The following is a 25,748-nucleotide window of genomic DNA, read 5'->3' on the forward strand; positions in this document are numbered from 1 at the left end:
GTATTTCCACCATTTTATTTAAATATCTCTATTAGCATCCTTATATATTAGGGATTTCTTCTTCTTTTAAAAAAGTTAATTTCAGAGACCTCTCCTGAGAAAAAAATAGAAAGAAACTCTTTATGCTTGCAAAGCTAATAAGCAATACATTGTATTGGGAAAAAATATAAAAATAAGTAGAGAACCTTTTATTTAAAAATGGAAATAAGTCTTTAAAGTCGTTTTTTCTGCAACAAATGTGGTCTTTTGTTACATTGAGTGGGAAAATCTTAAATCAAACTTTCCAGGACAGAATATTAAAAAACAAAACCCATCAACTCTGAGCTCTCTCTCTACTGTTGAGCACAAAACCAAAATCACAAATGCACAATATTTACTTTCATAGTTCATGGTGACTGATTTGTGTATTGAACACAATGATTTTCTTCCTTTGTGCTTCTTTAAAAAAAGTAACATTAACTTGCAAAAAAGACTCCAAATTGCTTATGTAGGAACAAACTTAAAAGTGAGACAGAATTTCATCTACAAGGCTTAAAACATCTCTTAATTGTTATGATGTAACAGCAGTCTAAAAATTTTTATCAACAAACAAAAAATCAGTCAAGCACACACACCTTCTGAGACCATCTTGTCTGGATAACATCTTCAAAGTTAGGACTGAGTGATTACTAGTCTACATTCTATGCTAAGGTGCTCAAGAAAAACAACTTCATATTGAGTGACATATACAAGTGCAGCAAATCTTTTTAAATTTGCATGTTGTTTTGGGAGCCTTTTAAAAGAAACTGTAAGCCAGCATATGGAAAGTTATAAATGTAGCCCAAGTTTGCTTGGAATCTAATTAGAGATGCCTTCCAGCTGTTGCCACTGCCTGGAGCCTCTATTTCCTCTTACTCTCTCCTTCCAAACAAACCATGGAAAAGCAAGCTGAACACCAGTTCTCTTGCCTGATGCAACATGAACTGAATTAGGCAGTCTGGCAAAAAGGAGATGAAAAAATCAGCCTCCTTATTAAATGTTGCTGTACATAAAATGTACAATGAAAATTCAGTCGAATTAAGGACAGAGGTATAGAAGCAAAATTAACGTTAAAAAATTTAAGTGCATTACCAGCAGCACAAAAGGCATTATCAATATTATGACTAAAGACAGCATGGTGTCTAATGTTCACCTATTTGTAGAAAAATGAAAGAATCCATTAATTATTTTTCTATTTGCACTATGTTCTCCAAACTAGACACCTATGATAACCAAAGAAGGTCTTTGAACCCCTAACTTTGATAAAGATCACGCTCCTACATCATAGATTGGTTATTTTTTTCTCTATGGATATTAACCTGCATGTTTTGACTTTAGACGATACATATATACAAATAGATACATAACAGAGCTTAAGGCATGGAAGGTTGGGAGAAGGATGTGGCATTGATGTAGCTCTTTGAAGAGAAATAAAATTTCAAATAGGCTGAGAAGAGGGTGATTGTGGTATAAATTTACCTCTCCCATTTCTTTAATCTTCTACTTTCCACTAATTTCCCTACATTTTCTCCTCAGCCTTCACCTTCAAGCATATGTCTCTCTCTATCTTGAAAATATCCTCTCTTGGAACCCACTATTTTTTAAATTGCCACAACATTTCTCTTTCCTTTCTTGCAAGATTAAACCCCGCACGCAGGCTACACCCACTCTTGCCATTTCTACTCTACCAACCCTTTTAATAACCTCTTCAGAATCAAACCATTTGTGTTTTGGGAGCGGGATGGGGGTGGGAAGATAAAAATGATGACTTTCTTCTTAAAATAGCAATTTAAAAGCACGATACAATTTAAATAATAACTAGAGCTGTCTGAAGAGAACATTTCTTTTCAGGCAAATGTGAAATTAAGTAATCTGTTTCATGTTGCGGTAGACATTTTTCTGAATGGCTCACACAGAACATAAACCTTAAAAGCCAACAGCATACTGTGGGGGGAATAATTTCTGTTTACCCTCAGTTCAGTGTTCTGTCCCATTAACAGCTCTACCTCTAAATATGCATGACATTTCCTTTCAAAAATTTTCTGTTTAATGTTTCAAATGCACACACTAGATCTGACTTAGTAAACCAATTCCTTAATAATGAGTCATCTGGCCAAACATGAGTCAGAGTAATAAAGCTCTCGAGACACTTCACTATTTGAACTTTAGGGACATATATAAACCTGTGAACAATTTCACAGCCTGAAGAAAGAATTTTTAGCTGTTATGAGAAGCTGGGTAAGAGAGAACCAGCACTTCCCTGTTTTCATGTCTTATCTTTTCTGAATTTGTAACATTGATTAGAAGAACCTCTGTTCTATGATTTTTTATTTACAGAGATTGCAATGATCATGTGTAGCATTAAAATACAAATTTCACAGACAGTATATTTTACTTTATGTATATTAAACATGTTTTTTTCTTGAACATTTGGCAACTATAATCAACATGAGATTAACTGTTTCATCAGAATGTGTTTATATGGTTGCATATTATCAAATGGAATTTGGTTTCTGAAAAATGGAATGAAAGTATGGAACAAAATGGCAGAGCTAAAAGTCAGAATATTCCCAACATTGTATTTTAGTTAATTTTACTGTGATCTATCAGCCACCCAATAGATTTTTTTTCTGAAAGCCTTCTAGTTTCTCTTGTCTTCAAGCCTATGTTCATTGGGGCATTAAGTAATGTACCTTCTATCATTGCTTCTCTCTTGAATTATTGTTCTCTTTCCATTCTTAGTGTTATCATTACGGTTTTTTTTCAGTATTTTGTTTCTCATTCAGACAGCTTCCTACTGGTTTCCCTGTTTTAGAGTTGGAGAAATAATAATGAGACATGGATAAAATACAATTAGGCAATGATAAAATGATAAGAAAACAAGGTATTGACAATGAGTTGTAGTGGGCATTTTATAAAATACACATTGATCGAGAATAAATTTTATGTGTGGTTCCCTATACCTGTTCTGGTATGCCTAACTACAGCTTAGTTATTGAATAATAGTTTCCTTGTATGCTTTCCTCACTACTGGGCTATTGAATTTGATGACAAGTGAAAAATTTGAGAGTTTGAGATCATCTGAAAAAGCTTCTCTACTTTACAAACGTTGCTGTTTTATAATTATTTTCTGTGTACCTCCAGTATCCTGGTTTGAATGTTGAAGTATTTCATGTTCATCTCCATGGTGGTGTTATAACACCGCAGGATTATTAGTGAACTGCCTCAACTTTAATAGCTATAATTGATTCTGGTGTATTCATCAAAATGACAGCTATAATTTGTAGAAAAAAAAGAATCAAAGAATTTTCTTATAAAAGATGTGTTTAATAGATCTGTAGCTTTTTATTATTGCTGCTGCTGATTCATTATTTTTACATTTTATAACTTGATGCTGGTACTTCTTGAGAATGATTGCCTTATTAACATATTACCTATTTGTAGCATTAAGTCAGTAACTTATTTTCTTGATATGTTAAGAAAATCCCCTCAAAGTAGATTGAATAGGCCAGTGTTTTTCAAACAATGACCCAGGAGCCCTGGAGATTGGCAGAAGTGCCCCGAGCCTGCCTTAGAAAGAAGGGGTTGAGGCTGGAACCTGCACTAGCAGATCTACTTTCTTTTGTTTTATATGCTGGACTTCTTTTCCATCAAGAAATTCATTTGACTGAAAAGTGACACAGTGAAAAAGAGTTTGAAAAATTATAGAATAAGTTTCAAGTCCAACAGAGAAATAAACCAATTTACCTTTGGCAAACATAGGTAACGTGAACTGGGCAGCTCCTCTAGGTGAAAAATAAGTAATGGGAGAGAGAGACGACAGTGCAGATCCTGAGCAGACACCATGGAGAAGTGACACCCACACTCTGATCACACCTGGAGGAGGCATCCAGCACGTTGGAAGTGAAGTAGCACTTACCCAACAACATAACCTGGGTTGCCTAAAGTTTTACACTTTAAGATTTAAAATAAAGGGGCTTAGAGGAGGGATTTGAACTTGTAAAAGATTACGAGATTCTTATTCTTCAAAAAATAAACAATCACAAATGTTCTTTTGCAGGATATGTTCTGTAGTGCTTGTTCTTAAAATCTAAGAAAGGGAATGTTTGGGCTAACATGTTACATCAGATGGAGGTTGGACGTTTTGATTGCAATACTGTGTGTGGTAACTAAGGTGAATGCATTAAAACAAACATTCCTCTCAATGAAATCTTTCTCAATGTCTGCACAGCTGTTAACTCTTTGGCCCAGAAAACTGCAGCAAAAGCCAGCAGTAATACAACTTATTCAGGTTGGCCCATAAACTGTTTAGTGAGTACTTTGCTTTTGGAGAACAAAAAGAAGAGATCACCAATGTGGAAAAATTGTAATAAATGACAATGTTCTATAAATTAAAGCAAATGACCTATTTTTAGCTATTTTAAAATAAGAAGCAAAATAGGTGGACTTCAAGTTTTAACAAAAATCTTGCCAGATGTAAATCCTTAAAAATTATAATTCTAAAAATGTAAGTGCAGGACCACCAACTACTGCTCAGACTCTTTTGCCTTGACATTAATCCAAGAGAAAGGGAAAAACATGTATGTGTGCCTGTGTTTGTCTCTCTCTCTGTGTGTGTGTGTGTGTGTGCAAACACTTGATATTTGATGCAATCAATAGTCTGAAGTAGCAACATTTTCATTTTGATGAAAATAGGGATGTTGAGTTCATACATTGGCTCTTTCTGTTGATTTCTTTTAATCACCAACCATCTGACCATTTGGATGCACTAATAACATGCAGCGTTTTGGCTACAAGTCCAACGTAGTGAAGTAAGGGAGAATGGTGAATTCACCCAGTTCATTCAACTCTGGGACAGCCATGAGGCCAGACAAGCATGCTTGCCCTAATGTAGCACCCTGCCCCAACATTCACCAGTGCTGCTTTTTCTTTCTTTTGAAATATTATGAGTGGCTGAGCCAGAACTCAGATGCAGACCTTCTGACACCACTTACTATGATAAAAGAAAAAAAAAATCTATAACTGCAATCCTTCAAAATATAAAACCTAAGGGAGTCAGAAAAAGAAGGGAGAAACAAAGACTATTATTTATTGGTAGGCTTTGAAATGTGAAATATAATTGTCAAAGAGATTCCTGTAACTTGTGATACATGTCTGCTTGAGCAGGCACCTTTTTTTTTTTTTTTTTTTTTTTTTTGCTAATAGTTGAATGAATAAACTTGAATTTGTCCTTGACTCCTCCTTTTCTTCCTGTTGCATTTGTAGTTCATCAAAAAATCTTGTCTGCTCTATCTGCAGAATATACTCAGAATCCATCACTTTCCATCACCCCTCCCTCTGTCCCATGATCTCTCACACAGGTTAATGCTATGGTCTCTTTAACAGATCCACCTGCTCTCCATCCGACCTGCATGATCTATCCTCAACACAGCCACTAAAGCAGTTCTGTTAAAAATGAAGTTAGATCAGGTTCCCCTTCTGCTCCAAGCTTCCCAGTGGATCCCATTTTAGTCGAGTGAAAGTCAGTGCCCCTGCCTGGGCCTACATTACACTACAGGATCTGGCTTCTTTAACTGCTTTGACCCCATTTCCTCTTAATCTCTCCTGGTCTGTCTCTGAACTAGCTTAGTGGGGCTGTCCTGTAATGGTACTTGAACACACCAGGGGTGTTCCTGTTGTAATACTTATGCATTCACTCTTCTTTCTGCCTGGAGAAGCTATATACAATGATACCTTCCTTGCCTCCCTTCTTATCAAGGCCTTCCGTGACCTTTGTAATATTGTCCTCTCAATTTCTGTGACTCCCAATCCTCTTTCCTGCCTTATCTTCTTTCTTAGAGCATGTCACCCTCTAGCATACTATATAGTTTTCTTATTTGTGTCTTCTTGCACTAGAATATGAACACCATGAAAACAGGGATTTTTATAGGTTTGTCAACTTACATATTTCCCAGTGTATTAGTCCATCCTTATGTTGCTATAAAGGACTGCCTGAGACTGGGTAGTTTATAAAGGAAAGAGGTTTAATTGACTCACAGTTCCACCTGGCTGGGGAGGCCTCAGGAAACTTACAATCATGGGGGAAAGGGAAGCAAACATGTCCTTCTTCACATGATGGCAGGAAGGAGAAGTGCCAAGCAAAAGAGGGAAAAGCGCCTTATAAAACCATCAGATCTTGTGAGAACTCACTCACTATCATGAGAACAGCAGCATGGGGGTAACGCCACCATGATTCAATTACCTGCTGCAGGGTCCCTCCCAGGACACTTAGGGATTATGAGAACTACAATTCAAGATGAGATTTGGGTAGGAACAAAGCCAAACCATAATCACCCAGTGTCTAGAACAGCACCTGGCAAAGAGTAGGTTCTCAATATTGAATGAATGGATGAATGAATGATGGATGAATTTCAGGGAAATAAAAATGACACCACTTAAATCAAGGGCCATTACTTAATGAACAATTAGCTGGTAGTGGAGTGTCACAAGGGTTACAAATTAGCCGATGAATAGTTTTCTTCCTTTTAGAATTTCTAAAGGTATACATTTAACCTTGGGAGTTTCCTTTATGTAATTAAGAAATAATCACACTCAGCTACATCATGGGTTTGAGGTGAGGATTAAATGACATAATCCAGTGTATTAACATTGATCTTAAAACACTATTTTAAATTACTTTTTTTTTGTTTTATTATTTCGACATCTGGAATCATTCAGAGACACAGTGGAAAAGAAAACAGATCTAAAAAGCTCTATTCTTGGAAACGAACCATTGAATTATTTTAATTTTAGCAAATCTCAGACTATTGATCCAATTGACCCATTTTTCTTTTAGAGATAAATAATGACAGTGAATTGTCTAGCTAAGATGGCCATAACACTTTAGAAAATTATGATATACTGTATATGCACACACTCTGAAACTGATGAAAACCAGATAAAATTCATAGCTTCCTGATTTAAACAACACACTGAAATAAGCATTTGTTTTCTTCAAGTTCACACTGTAGTAGAAAAGGAGCACATAAAAAACAACTATACTCCAAAATGTTTACATCTCCTAGTACCTTTAATTTCATGATTCAGTTCTCAGAAACTCATTATTCAGTTATCAGTTGCTTTTTGCTCTTGAACCAATTACTAAGCCTAAAATAAGAATATATAAACTTATTTTATGGGAGAACAGACATGCATTAATAGGGATGTTTCTTCCAAGATTGAACTCTATGAGACCTTAAACAAGCTTTCAATTGCAGACTTTAGGAGGAAAAACACAGGTCAACTGACTTGATTCTAAGATAGTACTTAAATTAAATAGTCATATGCATATAGCAGGTGTTAAACAGTTGGGAGAAAAATAAAAGAGACAAAGATGGCAATAAATCACCATGGAGCATTAAAGATCAAAACTCTAACGCAGTGTTATTCAGTATGGTTCCCAGACCAGCAACTTCACCTTCACCAGAGAGCTTATTGGAAATGCAGAACCAAGACCCCCACCCTAGCCTTTCTGAAATATTAGGGTAGGACCAGAGGCATAATATTTTAACAAGTTCTCTGAGTAATTCTTATACATTGCTCTATTATATACATCTTACAGTCCTAAATATCTAATTGTTAATATTTGTTAGGATCAATAATATATGTGGAAAAAAATTATAAAAACTTTTCACAGTCAAATTTAAACAAAATATTGTATAGGAACTAGGTATTACTTCAAAACACTGTAACAAAAATAGAACTGGAATTGTATTTTAAATGCCTTGTGGCATCTACACTTATGGAATATTTAAGTTCTTCATTTCATCTCTCAATAAGAGAAACATAGTTTGATTAATAGGTTAAGTATTCTTAGAAACTCTGAAAGGTAATATTGACATCATTAATTTATATATGAAACAAATGAAAAACAAGAACTTCTTCCAACTTCCCAAAACTGTATGGGAAACAATTTTGAATATGAGTTTCTGGTTTTTAGAATAACTATGTCTACTTAGTCTGCTGTTGCTTACTTTAATAACAAAAGATATTTATTGTTTTCTACTCTAAATAAAGCTGTGCAGGGATAACAAACCCATCCTGTCAGCCATCTGAATAATGTCATTGAAAAATCCTAGTGTTGGAGTTGGAATCTTAGCTTCATTACTTACATCTTGGCCAAGATACCTTACTTCTCTGAGCTTGATTTCTTCAAGTGTAAAATGTGGATAATAATAATTACTCTAGAGTTAGAAGACTTGGAGAATATATAAAAGAGATACAGACATAGATATACACATATATAGAGAGATAAATATAATTTTTAGAGATAGATGTACTAAGAATATATATTAGAGGGTAATGTACATAAGGTATATTTCTTAGCACATACATGCCAAATAAATGTTAAATTGCTATTAACAAGACTTTATGCTCAACTAAATCTTTTATTTAGGAAAAATGTATGATTAAACTATAGAGTTACAAAGACAGCTAAACTAGGAACAAAGTAAAAAATTGATTTCAAACGTTTCAGTTTATATTTTCAAGTATTTTAAAAATATCTAAACCAAATTAAATTTTAATTTGAGTCTGAATCACTCTGTTCACATACATTCATTATGATCTTATCCTGTGCAAGAACCTGGTGTGTTCAAAGGATCTAACACAATCTTTAACCTCATAATGTTCAACTCCAAAGGTAATTTTAAAAAATCTGATAAAACAATGTAAAGATTATTTGGTTTCACATTGAAGATTAGGGACAATGTTTTAAATAAATTTCTAATAAATTATAAATTTATTTTAAAAATTTCAATTATAGAATAGGTAATTTATAGTAGAGATGAATTAATATTATAATACAGGTATGCTACCAAATTTACAGTATGTATTAATGTATTATAGCTTAATAATTGAAATGGAGTTAGTATATATAATTCATGAATTTTTGCTAGGTAGAAGTGCAGAAAAATTAAGTCAAGTAAATTGTGCACTTTGTTTTGGTTTATTTTTAGATAGAAGGAACTTATACTCATTTATGTGATGGTAGAAATGCTTTAGTAGAGATAAAAAAATGACAAAGAAAGAATGTAAAATTGTAAAAACTAAGTCCTTGAGGAGGAAAAAAGTGGCTTGGGGAGGCATGGGTCTTTGACTGATGCATGTTGTCTCAATGCCTACTGGAAGAAGAAGGCTGCACATGTGCTGTCAATGCTGGTCAGTTGGTAAATTTGGTGTTGGTAATGAAAGGGCTAATTTATCGTTGCTTCTAACTCTCAATGGAATTTTGAAGTAAGGCAATGAACTGATGAAAGGATATTAGCAGTTTGAGGAGATGAGAAATTTGGAAATAGTAGTTCTGAAGAATGGTACACATAATATAGGAAGGTAAAAAAACTGCTGGCATTTTTAGTGCCTATTTTAGATTTGTGGTTATGAATTTAATTTAATCAAACATTGGTTGCCACCCAAATTTTTGCTGCTGTGTCCAACTGCTGGCTGGACCTTCTTGGGCACTGAATATTGCAAAACCATGCCCATCAAGCCCATTTGGGCTTTGTGCACGGAACAATTCAGCACTCTGACAGGGTCCAGTCAGTTGCCACATCCTCTTTCTCATCTATGGCTGGTCCTTACCCTCTCTACCAAGCTTGAGAACAACCAAGTTTCAAGAAAAGCATATCATGGTATCTCCTCATGAAGGGGACAATGACCTAGTGGTTATTTTCTGGCATGTCTCCCTACGAGGCTCAGTTGGTTGGTAGGTTTGGTGTGGGTGATAGGATAGAGAAATCTTATTATTGATTATATTCAGTCAGTGGACAGAGAATTCATTGTTATAAAATGAAGATTTTGAGAAAGATAATTTTCAACATCTCTTTGAGCTCTAAAAATTCTATCACTCTTTGTTGGCTGCCACATCTTATTACACCCAAGAAAAAGTGTGTAAAGCTTACATAAGGTAAACCTAAAAGGTTCATAAGTATGCTGTCATTTCTGATATGGATTCTACATATGCCCATTTGGAATAAAATTTATAGGAGTAGTTGAGACTTTGGAAATACTCTTCTCTTTCTATTCAAAATAAATTCCCTGAAAATTCAGTTAAATCTAAAACTTAGAATGTATTGAGCATTTATTACATGCCAGGTAATGCTCTATGTATTTTTGCCCTTATGGTCTTATTTAATAAGATAAGAAAGAATGGTCTTTTAAGTTCCTACTACTCTCATTTGATGAGGAGATCTACAGGCTTTAAGAAACCTAAGGTTTCACTTGAAGTGTGGAGCTGGGGTTAGACATAGGTGTACAATCCTATGCCTCCTGCTTCTCAAATAACTTCCATTTAAAATAACTGCTTTCTCTGAATATGATATAATTTAAAATTAGGCTTGAACAATTACTAAAGGTTGCTACCAATCTAAATATCTATGTTCATCCAACTCTATCAAATATGGCATCATATTTCAGTTGATGAGCAATGGTAATATGATGTTAACAATTTTTAAATCAAAACATTCCTCTTAAATTTTAAGCTATTGTACTAACAGATGAAAAATTTGAAAGCTCCTAAAATTCATAATGAATATAAAATGTCATTCTGACATTTTCAATATGTCAGTCATAAAACACTTAACATAGTTTTTGAATATTTTCTCCTTCAGAGCTTTTCACTTGGTTTAATTATTGCATAAATGTTTATTGAGAGTCTGCTTATCAGCAAACATTCATTAACTATTTATGGGCTAAGTTAAAGTTTCCCAGCCAGGAGGTAACCAAGATTATCAAGGTTATATGGGTTTCTATGTGGCAGGCTCTGTTCTAAATGCTTTAGGTACACAATTCTACTTAATCCTCATAATAACCCCATGAGGTACTATAATGATCATCCCCATTTTCCCATGAAAAAACTGAAGGATAGATAGTTTAAGTTATATGGCTGATGTCACATAAGTTCTTTGCTTTTAATCACTGTGATAAATATTTGAGAGATATGTATATACATATAATATTTATGTATTTTTTAATTAGACTATATGAAGTTTATAATTTAGTGTATTCTTGTACACTCAGGGATTAAGAGGAAAGAAGTAAGTAAGTATAAAAACTGAAACAGAAGTATGCAGAAAAGACGGTAGGAACAGCGCAGAATGCACTTGACTCTGCCTGAGGTGGGGTGAGAAAATGACCAGAAAAGCATTGGTGAGGAGATGAGGGTGGTAGAGAGTCTAGAAAGATGCAATGATGTCTTCCCAGAGGTGAATGAAGACCACTCTACCAAAGGAACCCTGCTTAGAAGGAAACAGGAAAATGAGGATGCAGCCCTAGTGGGAAAGTACAAGTACTCTGGCAGTGATAATCCAAAGAAGGTATAAATGGAAAATTGTTGGGAGATTGCAACAGAACTTTGGCAGAGGCCAGATTTTGAAGGCCCTTATATGGAATGCTTAGGAATTATGCTTTAGTCTCCAAGTAGTGGAAACTTCTAAAAATTTTAAGCAGGGAAGTGTCATGATTTCGACTATTGTAGGAATTTTACTCAGGTCTTATTGTAGAGGTGGATTCAGAACCTGTAAGCAATATAATCATTTAGGAGGTTATTGAAATAGTGATAATAGAGCACAGATGTCTCAATACCTATGAACCCTAAAACAATATATTACTTCAAAACTATTATGTACCTTCTAAGTGGTAGTCCCAGGGGTGAGCTGGAATTCAAAGCTGGATAAGATATATTAATAATATTCAATAACATGTCTTGAGATTTTTGATTGAAGGAATTTGAAGTAATTAATCACTGGCCTTTCCATTACCCTATTTCCAATTTCTCATTTAGTGTTATACTTTTAACATCACTGTTTAAATACACATTTCCTCTCACTTGTCACAGGCTTAGCAGGGTTCCAATAGATTCTGCCAAACATGACAACCAACAACAACTAAAACAGTTTGCAAGTGCAGAGACCTTAAAAAATACACCCCAGTCACCTTTTTGGACATCTCAGAACTAACAATATCATGCAGAACACCATGCCAGATAAAATATATTAAAATTAAAACACATGGGGTTTAATTTTAACCCTTTTTTTAATCAACAGATTAAAATTGGATGAGAGCTATGACTATACTTACAGAAAGCTTTAAAAAAGAATAAAAGCCACTTCTTGTAAGGTTTTTATATGATTAATATTGTGAAGACATAACTATAAATTTAAAATAATGTTTACTTTAAAATTACATAATATGTAAAATTCTCAAAGTACTTTCACGTATGTTATGTCAATTGATGAGTGGAATAACTTTTAAGATTGGTAAGTCAATAATATCATTACTATGATTCTATAGATGAAAACAATGCATCTCAGAAATATCAAAAAATGTATTCAAGGTCAAAGTCAGTAATTTGTTCAATCAGCACTGTACTGTAACTCAGATTTCCTTACTATAAATTATATGCTATTTCTTCTCAATCACTTTGCCTGCCAGGGAGAAATAAATAATCATTTATTCATCTATTCATCCATTCATTCATTCTTCACACATTTACTTAGTGCCTATTAGTCCAAAGCACTGGATTGGGTGCTGTGAGATTTATGGAGATTATAAATCAGCTTTGCTGCTTAGGGGACCAGCAAGGGAAGGAAGAGGTTCAGTAATAGCTGTGAAGGAGTGGAAAATCATGCCTAATGAGACAGTTACAGAAAGGAGTAAGAAAGCTCATCATTGAGATAAATCATTTCTGGCTAAGGAATCATGGAAAGCTGTATAAGCAAAGTGGTATTTTAGGTGAGTTTTAATGAGTGGTTGGCATTTGGGCAAAGAGAGATAGGGTGTAAATTCCAAGGAGTGAAAACAGAATGAGCCAAAGAAGAGAGGAAATCGAGATGTTCTTGAGAAACTGTGAATCATCCATTTCCCTGGAGTAGAGTTTGAAGGTAGAAGGAGAAAGATATGGCTAAAAATATTGTTTAAAGACTGGACTGAGGTGTTTATAATTTTCATAGGAGGCAGAATGGGGTGATGAAAAATAATTAAGTCACATAAGTTTAGGTTCAAATAGCTCTGCTGCTTAAGAAGCTGTGTGACCATAACCAATTTATATAATTTCTCTAAAATTTTCATATGCCATCCATAACATGTGGACATTTGTGAAATATTTTAGAAATATTTTTCAAATAAAAATAATTTTACCTTCAGCGTGAATGTGAAGATCAAATAACAGGATGTCTGAAAAACAAATGGCACAAGAAGGCCTTCAGCATAAAATTATTTCTTTTCCTATTCTTTGGTAGTCAGTGGGGGACCTGGGAGGGTGTTTGCTGAGGATGGTGATGTCATGAGAGTCTGTTTTAGTAAAGCAAATGTGTTGAGTAAATTAGAGGAGAGAGGGGCTGGGCAAGGTGGCTCATTCCTGTAGTTCCAGCACTTTGGGAGGGCGAGGTGGGTGGATCACTTAAGCCCAGGAGTTAGAGACCAGCTTGGACAACATGGCAAAACCCTGTCTCTACAAAAAACGCAAAAATTAGCCTGGCATGATGGTGCACACCTGTAGTCCTAGGTACTTGGGAGGCTGAAGCAGGAGGATGACTTGAGCCTGGGAGGTTGAGGCTGCAGTGAGCCATGATTATGCCGCTGCACTCCAGCCTGGGCAACACAGCAGGACCCTATCTCAAAAAACAGTAAAAATAAAAAAATAAAAAATAAAATAGAAGAGAGAGATTAAAAGATGAGAAGCAGAAAGTCTTTTATTTTTATTATTTTTTTACAATAGGGCATGGAAAAAATGCCTCAATGAGGTAACACCACTGGGAATATATCTAGAATTATAAAAGAACACTGAAACAAACTCTAATTATATCAAGGTAAAGTCTTACAAAAAAGATGAAATCAAAATTAATTTTAGAATATTGCTATAAGAAAAAACTGAATGAAACCAAACTTTGAAATAAAAAGACTTTTATACTGAGCTCATATTAAAGGCAGGGGCCCTAGGTCTTTTGGTTCTCCTATCTTTGATTTCTAAGAGTTGTCATTTGGATGACACAAGACATCGTCAGCCTTCTGCGCCTGGATAATTTCCACCTTTAAGAACAGCTATTTCGGAAACTCAATACAATTATCTAAATAGGAATTCACTTCAATGGCTTTTTTTAAAGACTCTTTAAAATTATGGACTTTGAGCTTAAGAGTGCGCCAATAGTTTACTTGACCATAATTCTACTATCAGAAAGCCCATATGGTCAAATAGGAATTGGCAGCTCTTTGTCAAATGGTTTGACTATTGAGCCATTCTTTTTGAAATGGATGTGTGAGGTGTCAAAGCCACCCTCTCCACTTGTTATATTCATTTTCCAGAGTCAAAGTAAGGCTTGAAGGAAACTCTTGTTTTTCCTGAACTTCTAACAGTAAACATGTACCTTTTTCTAAATGTTTAAGTATCAACTAAATATTTATGAAAGTAATGACTGAACTCATATAACTAATGTAATTTATATTTATTGAGTCTTGTCTGGATGTAACATGCTGCTTAAAACTAGGCCTTGAATGAAAGAAGTGGATGGAAGAGGAAGCATGCATGACCGTGATGTTTACAATAAGCTGATGGGAAATGAGTGTGTGTGTACACACATGCCTATGAAATGAAATAATCAAACTCTATTGCCCTAAGCTTACTTGACTCCTTCTCCTATCAGAGTGGCTGAAAGAATTCAGTTACCTTTTCAGGGTTTCCAACACTAGGACAATTATAACTTGAAAATTTAATATCTAAAATATTTGTAGTATTTTATAAACTGGAAGACACGTTCCCCTGCCTTGACAGGCCACTACCATCCACAGAGGAGGCCTATCTGGATTCTATCTTCCTAGACCAAACTAGGCCACCAGAGCACTCGACTGAGTGCCTGACTGTACAGTGTGGCTATAGCTGACAAGGCCCAGCTGAGGCAATTCCAGGAAGAGGCTATAATTAAAACCAGAAACTCACCACTTTCTAAGAGATGATCTGGAAAAAAAAAAACCCCACCATGATTTTCATCCCTATTTATTTAAGTCTTTACCAAAATTTCAAACTTTCCAATATATTTGCTTTCATTCAGATTCTAATATCTATATGTCTATGTCCCTCCTCTACTCTCACTCAATCCTTTCCCCATCCCAACTCCCTAACCCTTTCCAATATGCCCACTGTTATTTAGCAAAATCCTCCTTAAAACTTTTGTTTTCTAAGAGATGGGGTCTTGCTCTGTTACCCAGGCTAGAGTGCGGTGGCCCAATCATAACTCTTTGCAGCCTCAAATTCCTGTGGTCAAGGGATCCTCCCACCTCAGCCTCCCTAGTAGCTGGGACTACAGGTGCATGCCACCACACACAGCTAATTATTTTTAATTTTTAGACACAGGGTCTCACTATGTTGTGCAGTCTAGTCTCAAAGCAAAATCCTCTTTAACTTCATCTCTTCCCTGGACAGCCCCTGTACCTTTTTGCTGTAATTAATTGCTGGCTGTCCCTGCCATATTTTCAAGTTGGGGCCGGGCTTTTACTCACATCCCAATATTCACAGAGCCTGGAGCAGGTATGGGTGCTCTCTTAGTTTCTCACTGGCACTTCTAGACAATTTTGGTTCTTGTCTCCCTTTAAAAGCTCAATGCCTTTGAAAAGTAAGGCAACAGACAATAGACTCATTATCTTTGCTGTTAGAGTCCTTCATCCAATTTCAGGCCTTTCCGGAACCTGATCCCTCATTCATAGATGATCCCAGCACTGGCTCGCTGTCATCTTTGCTACTATTTCTCTTTTTATTCTCAGTGATTTCTCAATGGATATCCATGGGAGTGATTATTCAACACTCTGTCCTTGAAATACTTTGCCTTCCTTACTTCCAAAGATGTTTTACCCCATCTGACCTTAGCACTCATTACCATATAATTTTCAAAACCTGTACTACATAACTAAATTTTGATCCCATGCATATACTTTCCCAATCACTATTATCTATGTTTTCAACTTTCCAAGTTTACTATGGTGTTCTCATTTCAATGACATCCAGAGAGTTAATTTATTGACCTCAGCACTTTTTGAAAGAACATAAGCCCCCATAGTATTCCCCCTTTCTTTGCAAAGAGTCCATGATCCACCATGCTAATTATTTGGCAAATCTCAAAAACTAGTTAATTCCACTTCTTCAACTGTACTTCTGCACACAAGCACCAAGCAGGGTGGGAGAAAAACAAACAAAAAATGCCTGGTGTCTGTTAAAATTTATGACCACAAATCTCAAGTGGGCTCTCATTACATCCCAGTATTTTTACTGCATTTCTTTACCCAATTCACTTTCTTACTCTCCTAGCAGATATTTTGTATCTCTCTCCCTCTCTCGTTGAACCTTCAGATCTTCCTTCTCAGCTAATTACCTGTAGGATAATTCAGAAGAGAATTACTTCAGAGTCCCAAAACCAAATCTTCCAAGCTATTTGCATCTGTACATCTATACTCTCTCTTCTTTCCTAGGAAAATTAATGAACTGGTAAAAAATATCCAAGGCAATTTTGAAGAACAAGCAGGAGGTTTTACATTCAAGATATTAATATTTATTATAAACCTATAGTAGTTAAGAGAACATAGCACTGACACAACAAATCGACAGCAAAAACAATGAGAATTGGAATGGAAAAGTGCAGAAACAGATCAAACATGTGCATTCATCTGATTTATGAAAAGGTGATGCTGCAGTGCAATGGAGACGGTATGGTCTTTTTAATAAACAGTGTGGGTCAAATGGGTATACACATGGAAAAAATAATCTTGAACTCTCATTTACACCATACTAAAAACTAATTTCAGATGAATTGTAATCTAAATACAAAAACAAAACAATAAAACTCTTAGGGATAAAAGACCATGGTCATGATCTTGGGGTAGGGAGAATCTCTTAAATAGGACACAAAAAGAAAAAGATTATAACATGGATTACAAGAAAATTAAAACCTCCCGTTAATAAAAAAAATGAAAAATCGCTAAAAAAAACCAAACACACCAAAACCACTAAAAAACATACACTAAAAAACCAAAACACTGTTGAGGAGAGTGAAGAAGCAAGCCACAGTATGGGAAAAGAGACTTGCAATACAAATATCTAACAAAGGAATAGAATATATAACTATCACAAATTAATAAGGCAGAAACAATCATCTAAAGAGAAATTAGGCAAAATATTTGAATAAATACTTCTTTAAAGGGGATATAAAATGGGTCCATAAGAATGTGAAAAGATGCTCAACTTTATTAGTTGTCAGGAAAATGCAAATTTAAACCATAATGATGTAGCAGTGCATAATGACCAGAGTGGCTAAAATGAAAAAAGATAATACTAAATGTTGACAAAGATGTGAAACAAGTAGAACATTCCATACAGTTACTGGTGAGAGTACAAACTGGTAGAATCACTTTGGGAAACTTGAGCAGTATCTACCAAAACTGAACACAGACATCCCTTTAACCCAGGATTTCCACTTCTTGATAGATATCTAAGAGAAATGCATAACCTATGTTCACAAAAAACATATACAAGTATTTTTATGGTAGCACTGTTTATAATAACCCAACTATGAAAACAACCCAAATGTCTATTAACAGTAGAATGGGTAAATAAATTGTAATATGCTTATGCAAAGGAATACTATTCAATGATAGTGAGTATCTACAGGCAACAACATGGAAAAATTTTACAAACATAATGCTAAAAGAAACCAGACATAGAAGAGTACCCTCTCTGTAATTCCATTTGTATAAAGTTCAAAACCAGGCAAAATTAATTTAAGGTATGAGAAACTGGGAGAGTGATTATCCATGGTGAGGGATACCAGTTGGGTAGGGGGTTGTTTTAAGCACAGTGAATTTATCAAATATCCTATTAGAAATAAACATTATTTGAGTTTCCTTCACATTTGTTAACAGTGATCATCATGGTATTTCAAGTGGGATAAATGAGTAACAAAATAGTAAAAACACAAAATTACTATCAAAGATACAAATTCAATTCAGATTGTCAACCTTTCCTCCTCTAAAGTCTGCATAAAACATGTCTAGGTTTTGCAAAACTTATAATTCACGTTATGAAGCCTTCACTATATTCTCTTTTAAGAAAAAAATGATATTTGTAATCCATATCTTTATTTGCAAAACTGTAAAAAAAAGTGAGTAAATTACTTTGAAATAAATCAAACACAGGCAGTCACTTTCCCAATCAACCTTTTATCTCATCAGGACAACTGTGAACACCTAGAATGCTGTTTCTCAAAGCCCAGTGCATAGAATCCCTACATCACTACCCCTCTTAGAATCTGTTGCCACATCAATATAAAATGGGCATGACAAGAGCAACTATCTAAAGTTGTTGCAAGGATTAAATGAGACAATGCATATAAAATTCATTACCCCAGAACACAGTGACTGCTCAGCAGATGCTAACATTTAATACGAACAGTCTTAATTTATTTTTGATGATGTCATCATCACAATAACCTGACATGCTCATTAAATCACTATTGATTTCTAGACTCAACCCCGGACCTACCAAAGCTGAAGGGCCCAGAAATCTGCATTTTAACTAGCATTTGGACTGATTCTTTTTGCACACTACAACTTGAGAACTACTATCCAGAGATTAGGGCTCACTTCTTGTTTCTTCTTCATGGCTCCAATGCAGGGGTCTGTACACATGAACGCTTATTGATAGGCTGACTGATAATCAATATTGCCAGACTAGTATGATGTAAATTATTAAGGGAATCTGCAATTTCTTACAGATTCGTGTAGTAAAAGAAAATGGATTTTTAATTTTTGACTCCAGAAAAATATAAAGGGAGGGCTGTTTTGTTAATAGTATCAAAAGTAACTTCAGCTTCAATTATGTAAACTCTTTGTCATGTGAAGATATTTGAATCATGTCACACTTCACATAACCCATTTTATTTCCCTTAAAATAGTTTAGTTCATTTCAGTTTTTTTTATGGCTTCCTTTTTTAATTTAGAAGATCCACAAGGCATAGACATGTGTTCATAGAGAGAACAAATGACCATATTCTCTGGGACCTGCATTATTAACTCATTTATGCCTAGTGTTCCATTATTGGAATTCTAAGCATGTGGGAGTAATTTATATACTACTGCTCAAGATCATTGCCAGGGGCTGATTGCAAAAATTCAAAACATTGCAACCTCAGGCATAAATGGGTTAATAATGAGTCCAGAACTGGGCTTCCATAACTGCTTTATTTCTTACATCTGTGTTCATTTAAATGAAGGTTCCAGCAATTTGTCTAAAAGGAGAAATTGCAAGTGAAAAAGTATTCAAATGTTTAATTCAAATAGAAATTTAAATCAAATCACAGTAGCTATTTGTACTTTTTGTCTATAAAAGTTATACAACCTGTTGCACTAAATAAAAATTTTTAATGAGAAAAGAAATCTCATCAGATGTTTGATTGCATTGAAATTACAGAGATGTTAATCTTTCACCAAAGAGAAAAATTAGGAAATATTTCCAGCTTAGTTTCTCTTTCATTTTATTAAGTAAACATAATGGTTAAAAGATAAAACCTACATATTGTTTCAGTGCAAGATAATGTTTAAGAACAAATTTTCTTGTTTGGTGAAAAGCCTTGAACATATGCTTTATTGTGAAAAATAAATTCATATAGTTCAGTTACTTATTTTCAACCACAGTTGGCTATCTGTGTAAATCTAAATTCTATAAGTTAGTTGAAGCGGTCCAGTGAGGCTTTGTGAGACATTTATTTCATGAGCCAAATATAAGGGTGTTTGGAATCAGACATGAAGAACTTGACCTCTAGGCCACCAGATGGACTAGTTATTTTCCAGCCAATAATCTACTCCTTTATAAATATCAAATACCCTTGATTTTCTGATGCCACAGTTAACCTTTAAAATGACCCTGAAGTACAGTGAGACTTTTCTCATTCTCAGGAGAGGGAAGGACAATAATTTTTTTCTTTTCTGGCAATGATGCTAAGTTCTGACAGTTTGCTAAGCAGTGGAAATCATGCTGTAAGCAAAAGTCTCTGCGAGACAGAGATTCTTACAAAATAGTCTTTATTTTTCCAATGGATACTGGCTACTTTTATAGGATCCAATTCCAAGAACAACTTCACAGAAGCAAGGGTTCCCTGTCCTGCAACTGAGATCACAAGACATAAATTGAAATGGCTAAGGCTTTTCTTCTACCTCTGTCCAGCTTAACCCCTGCCCTTCCTAGTTTATCTTCGTTCCACAGGCTGAATTTGTACATCCAAATCAATTACAGTAGCCTGTGTTCTGATAGGATAGAGTAAAAATATGAAAATGTGTGAACAATTTAAGTAGAAGATTTAGCTACTTAGCAAAGCAGCAACAATATGAAAAGCACTTTACTTAAGCATCCAAATAGTCTGATTTCTGTTGGTTAGTCAGAAAATTCCAGACCTGTGAAGAGCAACAGAAAACTGCAGATGAAGTTTGACTCCTCTTGAGCACTTACCATTGTATTTCCTTGCATTTTGAGAACTGCTTTGCTAATTAAATATGGCCTTCATTAGGGGGTCTCATAAGAGAAAATGACCCATCAAAGACCGAAGCAGAGTCATACATAAACTGGTCATATTTTACATTACTCTATATCTGTTTCGTTGGCTCATTTTCTCTGATAATTCAATTCTAGATTTAAGAATGCACCAAGAGTAAAAAAAAATTTTTATCTTTCTTATCAGTCATGGTGAGTGTGAATTCTAGTATGACATCTGAAACAAAATCTGAGCATGCTCAAAAGTAGAATAGATTTGAAACAGGAGACCATTTCTGGAAATCTCTGGTTTGTGGGTATTTATACGTTCTCTCATCTCATTTAGAAACTTATAATTGGCTCTGTAAAAAGGAAAACTAGACTACACTAGTGACTAGAAAATTAAGATCATTAACATTGTATCCATTTTAACACGGTACCCCAATACCATACATCATTCATTCATTCTTCATTCATTCAGTTGTTCCCCATACTTTCTGTTACTCCCTTAAATTTGGAGCTGGATCTTCATTAAATGCTTAAGATTTCTCCAAGGAATAAATATAAGAAGTAGGAACACTTACTTTCCAGTAATAAACTGACTCCTGGATGGTGTGCAAATAGGCTGGACATAGTAGTTCTCCAGTTTAACTCCTTCGGCAGCGAGCTTGTCAAGAGTAGGTGTTTTAATCTCAGATCCGTGGTAACCCACATCTCTAAATCCCTGATCATCCGCTAGGATGAAAATGAGATGGGGCTGGGAGGTGGAAGTTGTGCTGGGCTCTAGTTTCTCTCCAGCTTGAGCTAGTAAGGCCCCTTCTTCCTCCTCTTCTAAGGCCTGGCCCCAGGACAGGTAACCATAAGTGAGGAGGCAGAGGATCCAGAATCCTGCCAGCGCCCCCATTGCTAGCATCTTTCCAGGACAGACCCAGGCCTGTGGAGAAGGCGGAGGCGGATGCCCCGCACAGCCCCTGGGAGCCATTCACTCAGGTCCCAGGTGAGACTCCACGCGGAGAACCACGCGCCCCGCGCCGCTGCGGGCGCACACATGCACCCAACAGACGGTGAAGACTCTCCACCTGGCAAGAAATCCTCCTCTCCTCTCAGCTGTCACCATGTCCGACAACTTTAATCTTCCAGAAGTGATGGTTTAATGGATGGGACTCCGGAAGAACAAGGAGGGCTCGCTCTTCTCCAGCACATTTCACTTTCTCCTCCTCCTCCCCCCTCCCTAGAGCAGCTTCCACCAAGGAAAAAAAAAGAAAAAAGTTAATATCTCCACCCAAAAGTTCTCTGGAGAAAAAAACCAAGCAAGGAATTGAGAATCACAGTGGACAGGAACTTTTCGTGGCCAGAGCGCCCTCGACGTTGGGGAGCGAGGCTGACTCTCCTGGGAGTGCTGGTACGGAGGGCGGCGGGATCCGCGGTCTGTCCTGCGGTCCCCACACCTGGAAAGAACTGCGAAGTGGACGCGTCGCGTCTGGCTCTGATCAGACAGATAAACTGCCGTAGTGGACCGGCCTCCTGATCACCTTCTCCACTTTCCCAGGGCTATTTTCCCCAGTCCTTTCCTAGGCGTTTGCCAATCTCCCCGACACTCACCAGGCGGCGAAGTGAGGAAGAAGCCGTTTCCTGATCTCCCTCCACCTCCGCAGAAACTCCGGGCAGCAATTTCTTTTCCCCGCTGCTAGGGAGCCTGAAGGCCAAAGCCGGGTCCCTAGCCCCGCGGCCGGTCCGCGCGGAGCCCGCTTGGTCTTTGCGTAGTTGGCGCACCCGGCGCAGGCGCCGCAAGCTGCGTGCGTTTTCTCAGCAAACTTATTTAGCTTTGGCACTCCGAGTTCTTTTGCCTCCTCCCTCTTTTCTCGCCAGTGAATCACAGAACGGTACTTTCTTCCTTAGCTCCCCCGGGAAGAGGGGGAGGGGGAAAAGGACGGTTTAGAGGCTCGATCTTTCCTTTTTCTTTTCCGGGAGGTGGATGGCCAAGGCAGAGGAGGCTTTGCCAGAGGGAGAGCTGCGTGCTGCTCGAGCCCAGCGGGATTCCGGGGGATCCGCCTGGGCTACCGCGTCCCAAGAGTGTCGCCTCCTGCCCATCACCCCGCTAGAGGGAAAGGACGGCGGCGCGAATGGGGAAGGGTGAAGCGGGCACTTCTTTTCGTGGGTCTGTTGGTGAAGAGCCCCGTCTCCCATCCCTAAAGTTGCGCTTGCAAACTTTTTCTAGCTTCTGGAGGGAGAGAGAAGGAGCAGGAGTAAAAACAAAATGCGTATGACACTCTTTCCTCTTTCCAACTTCCTTTGCAGGTTTTCCTTTACTAGTCCCCCCACCCCCATCATTTTCCTATTCCTTTTGTCCCTACCTTTTTTTTTTTTTTTCAGTAACGATGACAAATTTTTAAGTTTTATTTCCTCTCCCAATAGCTGGCTTTTACAGCCTGATTCTTCGTTACCCTTTTCCTATGTGAAAATACTGGAATTGCCCGCTCCCTCTTACCTCTCCCCTAACTTACCCACAGGGTGTCTCCAGCCAAAAGCCTGGAGAGGAAGAGTTATGCATTTCTCCTTCAAGAACCGCGAAGCCAGTCTGCATTCCTGCATTAAAGAAGCCAGTGTTTCCCATCCAGTAATTCAGGGAGCTTCATCATTTTTTTCCTTCTTTCTTTTTTACCATGTGGAGTAAAACCATTGTAAAAACTTGTCTTGGTTGTGAAAATACTCTTGATTTTACTAGAGTCATAGAGTTTTAAAGTCCTGCTCAAAGGCAGCAGAAGGATGTATAGTACAGTCTCTATAGAAGAGGCAATGAATGCCAAGAGCCACTGAGATATTTTTTTCTACCACCAAATTTATTCAACAGTTACTTACTGAATACCTACTGTGGGCTGGCACATAACATGTCAGATTCTCTCAATTGACTGAAACATAAATCTAGGTTTCATTTAGCCATTTATTTCTAATTCTCTCCTGTTGCTAAAGTTCCTGCTGAGTTCCCAGGCAAAACTTTGTGAAATGGGAACTTTGAAAGGCACGATGGTGCTCCATGAAGTTAACCTTGCTAGCTGCTGTAGGCCTTCTGGTCTCTGTTCTTCCTTGCAGCCCTTCTGGCTAAGCTGGGGAGAGATAGTCAGTTTTAGAAGCCATGTTCAGAAATGTGAGTTTAGCAATTCTGTAAATTAAGTCACCAAATATGTAATGAGAGTACTGAGTGTCAGGGGATTGAAAAGCATTGAGAGGTAGGGCCCTAGGCTTAATGGGCCTAGCCAGGTGCTTGAATGGGAAAGATGCAAACATTCTGGTCAATCTAGCCTTTTATTTGGGGAGATAGTGACTTCTTGTGACATAGCACAAGAAGTATCCATGTTCTGTGCGAGAAGGAGACACATTTTCAGTTGAGGTTCCAAGCAATAATAATAAAAAACAATCAAAATGTATGGAATACTTACCATGTGCTAACCATAGTATTCTATATACTGATACATACACACATATACAGTCGCATCCATCAGGAATTAGTTTCAGAACCCTGAGGGATATCAAAATTCATGGATGTTCAAGTCCCTTATGTAAAATGGTGCACTATGTGTATAAAACCTACATATTAATGTATCTTCTATGCTTTAAAACATCTCTATATTACTTACGATACCTAATACAATGTAAATGCTATGAAAATAGTTGTTGGACTGTATTATTTTTATTGTTGTATTGTTATTTTTTTTCTTCTTTCCTCGAATGTTTCTAGTCTATAGTTGGTTGAGTCCCATAATGTAGAACCTGCGAATACAGAGGACTGACTGGGTATGTTTGTTTATATAGTGCTATATACAGTTTATTTCTTTTCCATCTATATCAACCTAATGAGGTATTCTTCCATTCAACAAGTATTTGGGGAGCTGGGCCAATGCTAGAGCACAGGAAGGTAATGATGCAATAAATCAGTCTCTGCTCTGTTGGAATATACACCAGAGTGGAGAAGAAATACATTCATCAATGAATCACCCTACAACTCCAATAGTTACTTACTGTATTACTTACTATACAAATGTTCTGAAAAAAGGAACATTTTCAAAGAAATTTTAAAGCAAAAAACGATTTAGACTGGGTACAATTACTGGGTGAGGTGGTTCAGGGGAGTGATATTTAAACTGAGGGCATGTTATTTTGTTTGCCGTTGCCTTTCTACAGAAAATTTAGACTTAGAAATCTGACTTCAAAGCTGATGGTTTACAAAAGATATTCTTCCTACAAATGGGCTTTAAAGTCTTCGCCAGCCACATAGCACAGAGATAACACAGCTGCCAGAGTTAGAATTCTAATCCCCACATGAGGCATGCAGACATTCTACGCTCAGGATAGAAGGACTGAATTCAGGCCCTAAAAGGTCATTTCTGGATTAAACAGCACTAACACTAAGAAAGACTAAGAACTACTAACAATTAGTAATAACAGCCAAGAAACAAGAATGGCCATGCCACAGTAGACCAAATGAGATGTGACTCAAAGAGGAAAATCAAAGTCAGCTGAGTGCCCTACCCACAGTAGGTAGGACTTATTTCACATCCCTAAGGAAGACACGGGGAATGACATCAGAGTCTATTGAACACCCTAAGCTTTATAGTGCATATACTGGTATTATAAGTACATATGCTTTGCATTTCTCATTATAGGTTTGGGTTTCATGCGCTGTAAGCAACAGTTTTAGTGTTCTCATGAAGTCTCCAGTTAAAGACCCTCTATAAGTTACTAGATCTTTCCTGATTTTAGAATCAGCATTTTAGTATTCAGGCATCAGCTGCCCTTAGGCTTATTTCAGCTTGAATATGCTTATATTACACATAAACTGTAGTTGTGGAATGGTTATATAAAAATTTAAGCTGTTATTTGATTCAGAAAAAAAAAGGAAAGAAAAATAGAATTGCCTAGAAATGAAATCTGTATGGACTGAGTATTCAAGTAAGGGTTAATCAGGAGGTGAGGTGAAGCTATGCCTTAAAGTATGATAAAAATTTAGGAAGGAGGAGAGAAAGTTAAAGGAAGGACATTTCAAATTAAAGAAAAGAGAAAGCCAGTTTGCTGAACACATGTTTGGATTGGAAGATTATGGGAAACAATGTTAGGAAGTTCAGGTGACACCAGATTTGAGGGACTTTGAAAAAGTATGAAGAGCTGGAACTTGATTCTGAGGGCATTAGGAGGA

General features: G+C 36.6%; 1 protein-coding gene and 1 long non-coding RNA gene across 4 annotated transcripts in view; one reads left to right on the forward strand and one right to left on the reverse strand.

Annotated features, from left to right (window-relative positions):
- ARSJ (arylsulfatase family member J) overlaps positions 1-21,624 on the reverse strand; it is a 77,980-nt gene extending 56,356 nt beyond the window's left edge. For all 3 annotated transcript variants that reach the window (XM_009448175.5, XM_009448176.5, XM_024356259.3), the window contains exon 1: positions 21,142-21,624. In XM_009448175.5, the coding sequence (XP_009446450.1) occupies positions 21,142-21,539 (398 nt within the window). In that variant the 5' untranslated portion in view covers positions 21,540-21,624. The remainder of the gene's footprint in view (positions 1-21,141) is intronic.
- Positions 21,625-22,352: 728 nt separating this feature from the next.
- On the forward strand, positions 22,353-23,249 carry LOC107974377 (uncharacterized). Its single transcript, XR_001717090.2, has 2 exons — positions 22,353-22,440; positions 23,068-23,249. It is a non-coding gene; the product is annotated as an uncharacterized LOC107974377 (long non-coding RNA).
- Positions 23,250-25,748: the final 2,499 nt, after the last annotated feature.

The sequence above is a fragment of the Pan troglodytes genome, chromosome 3 (genome assembly GCF_028858775.2).
Source record: "Pan troglodytes isolate AG18354 chromosome 3, NHGRI_mPanTro3-v2.0_pri, whole genome shotgun sequence".
Lineage (NCBI taxonomy): Eukaryota > Metazoa > Chordata > Mammalia > Primates > Hominidae > Pan > Pan troglodytes.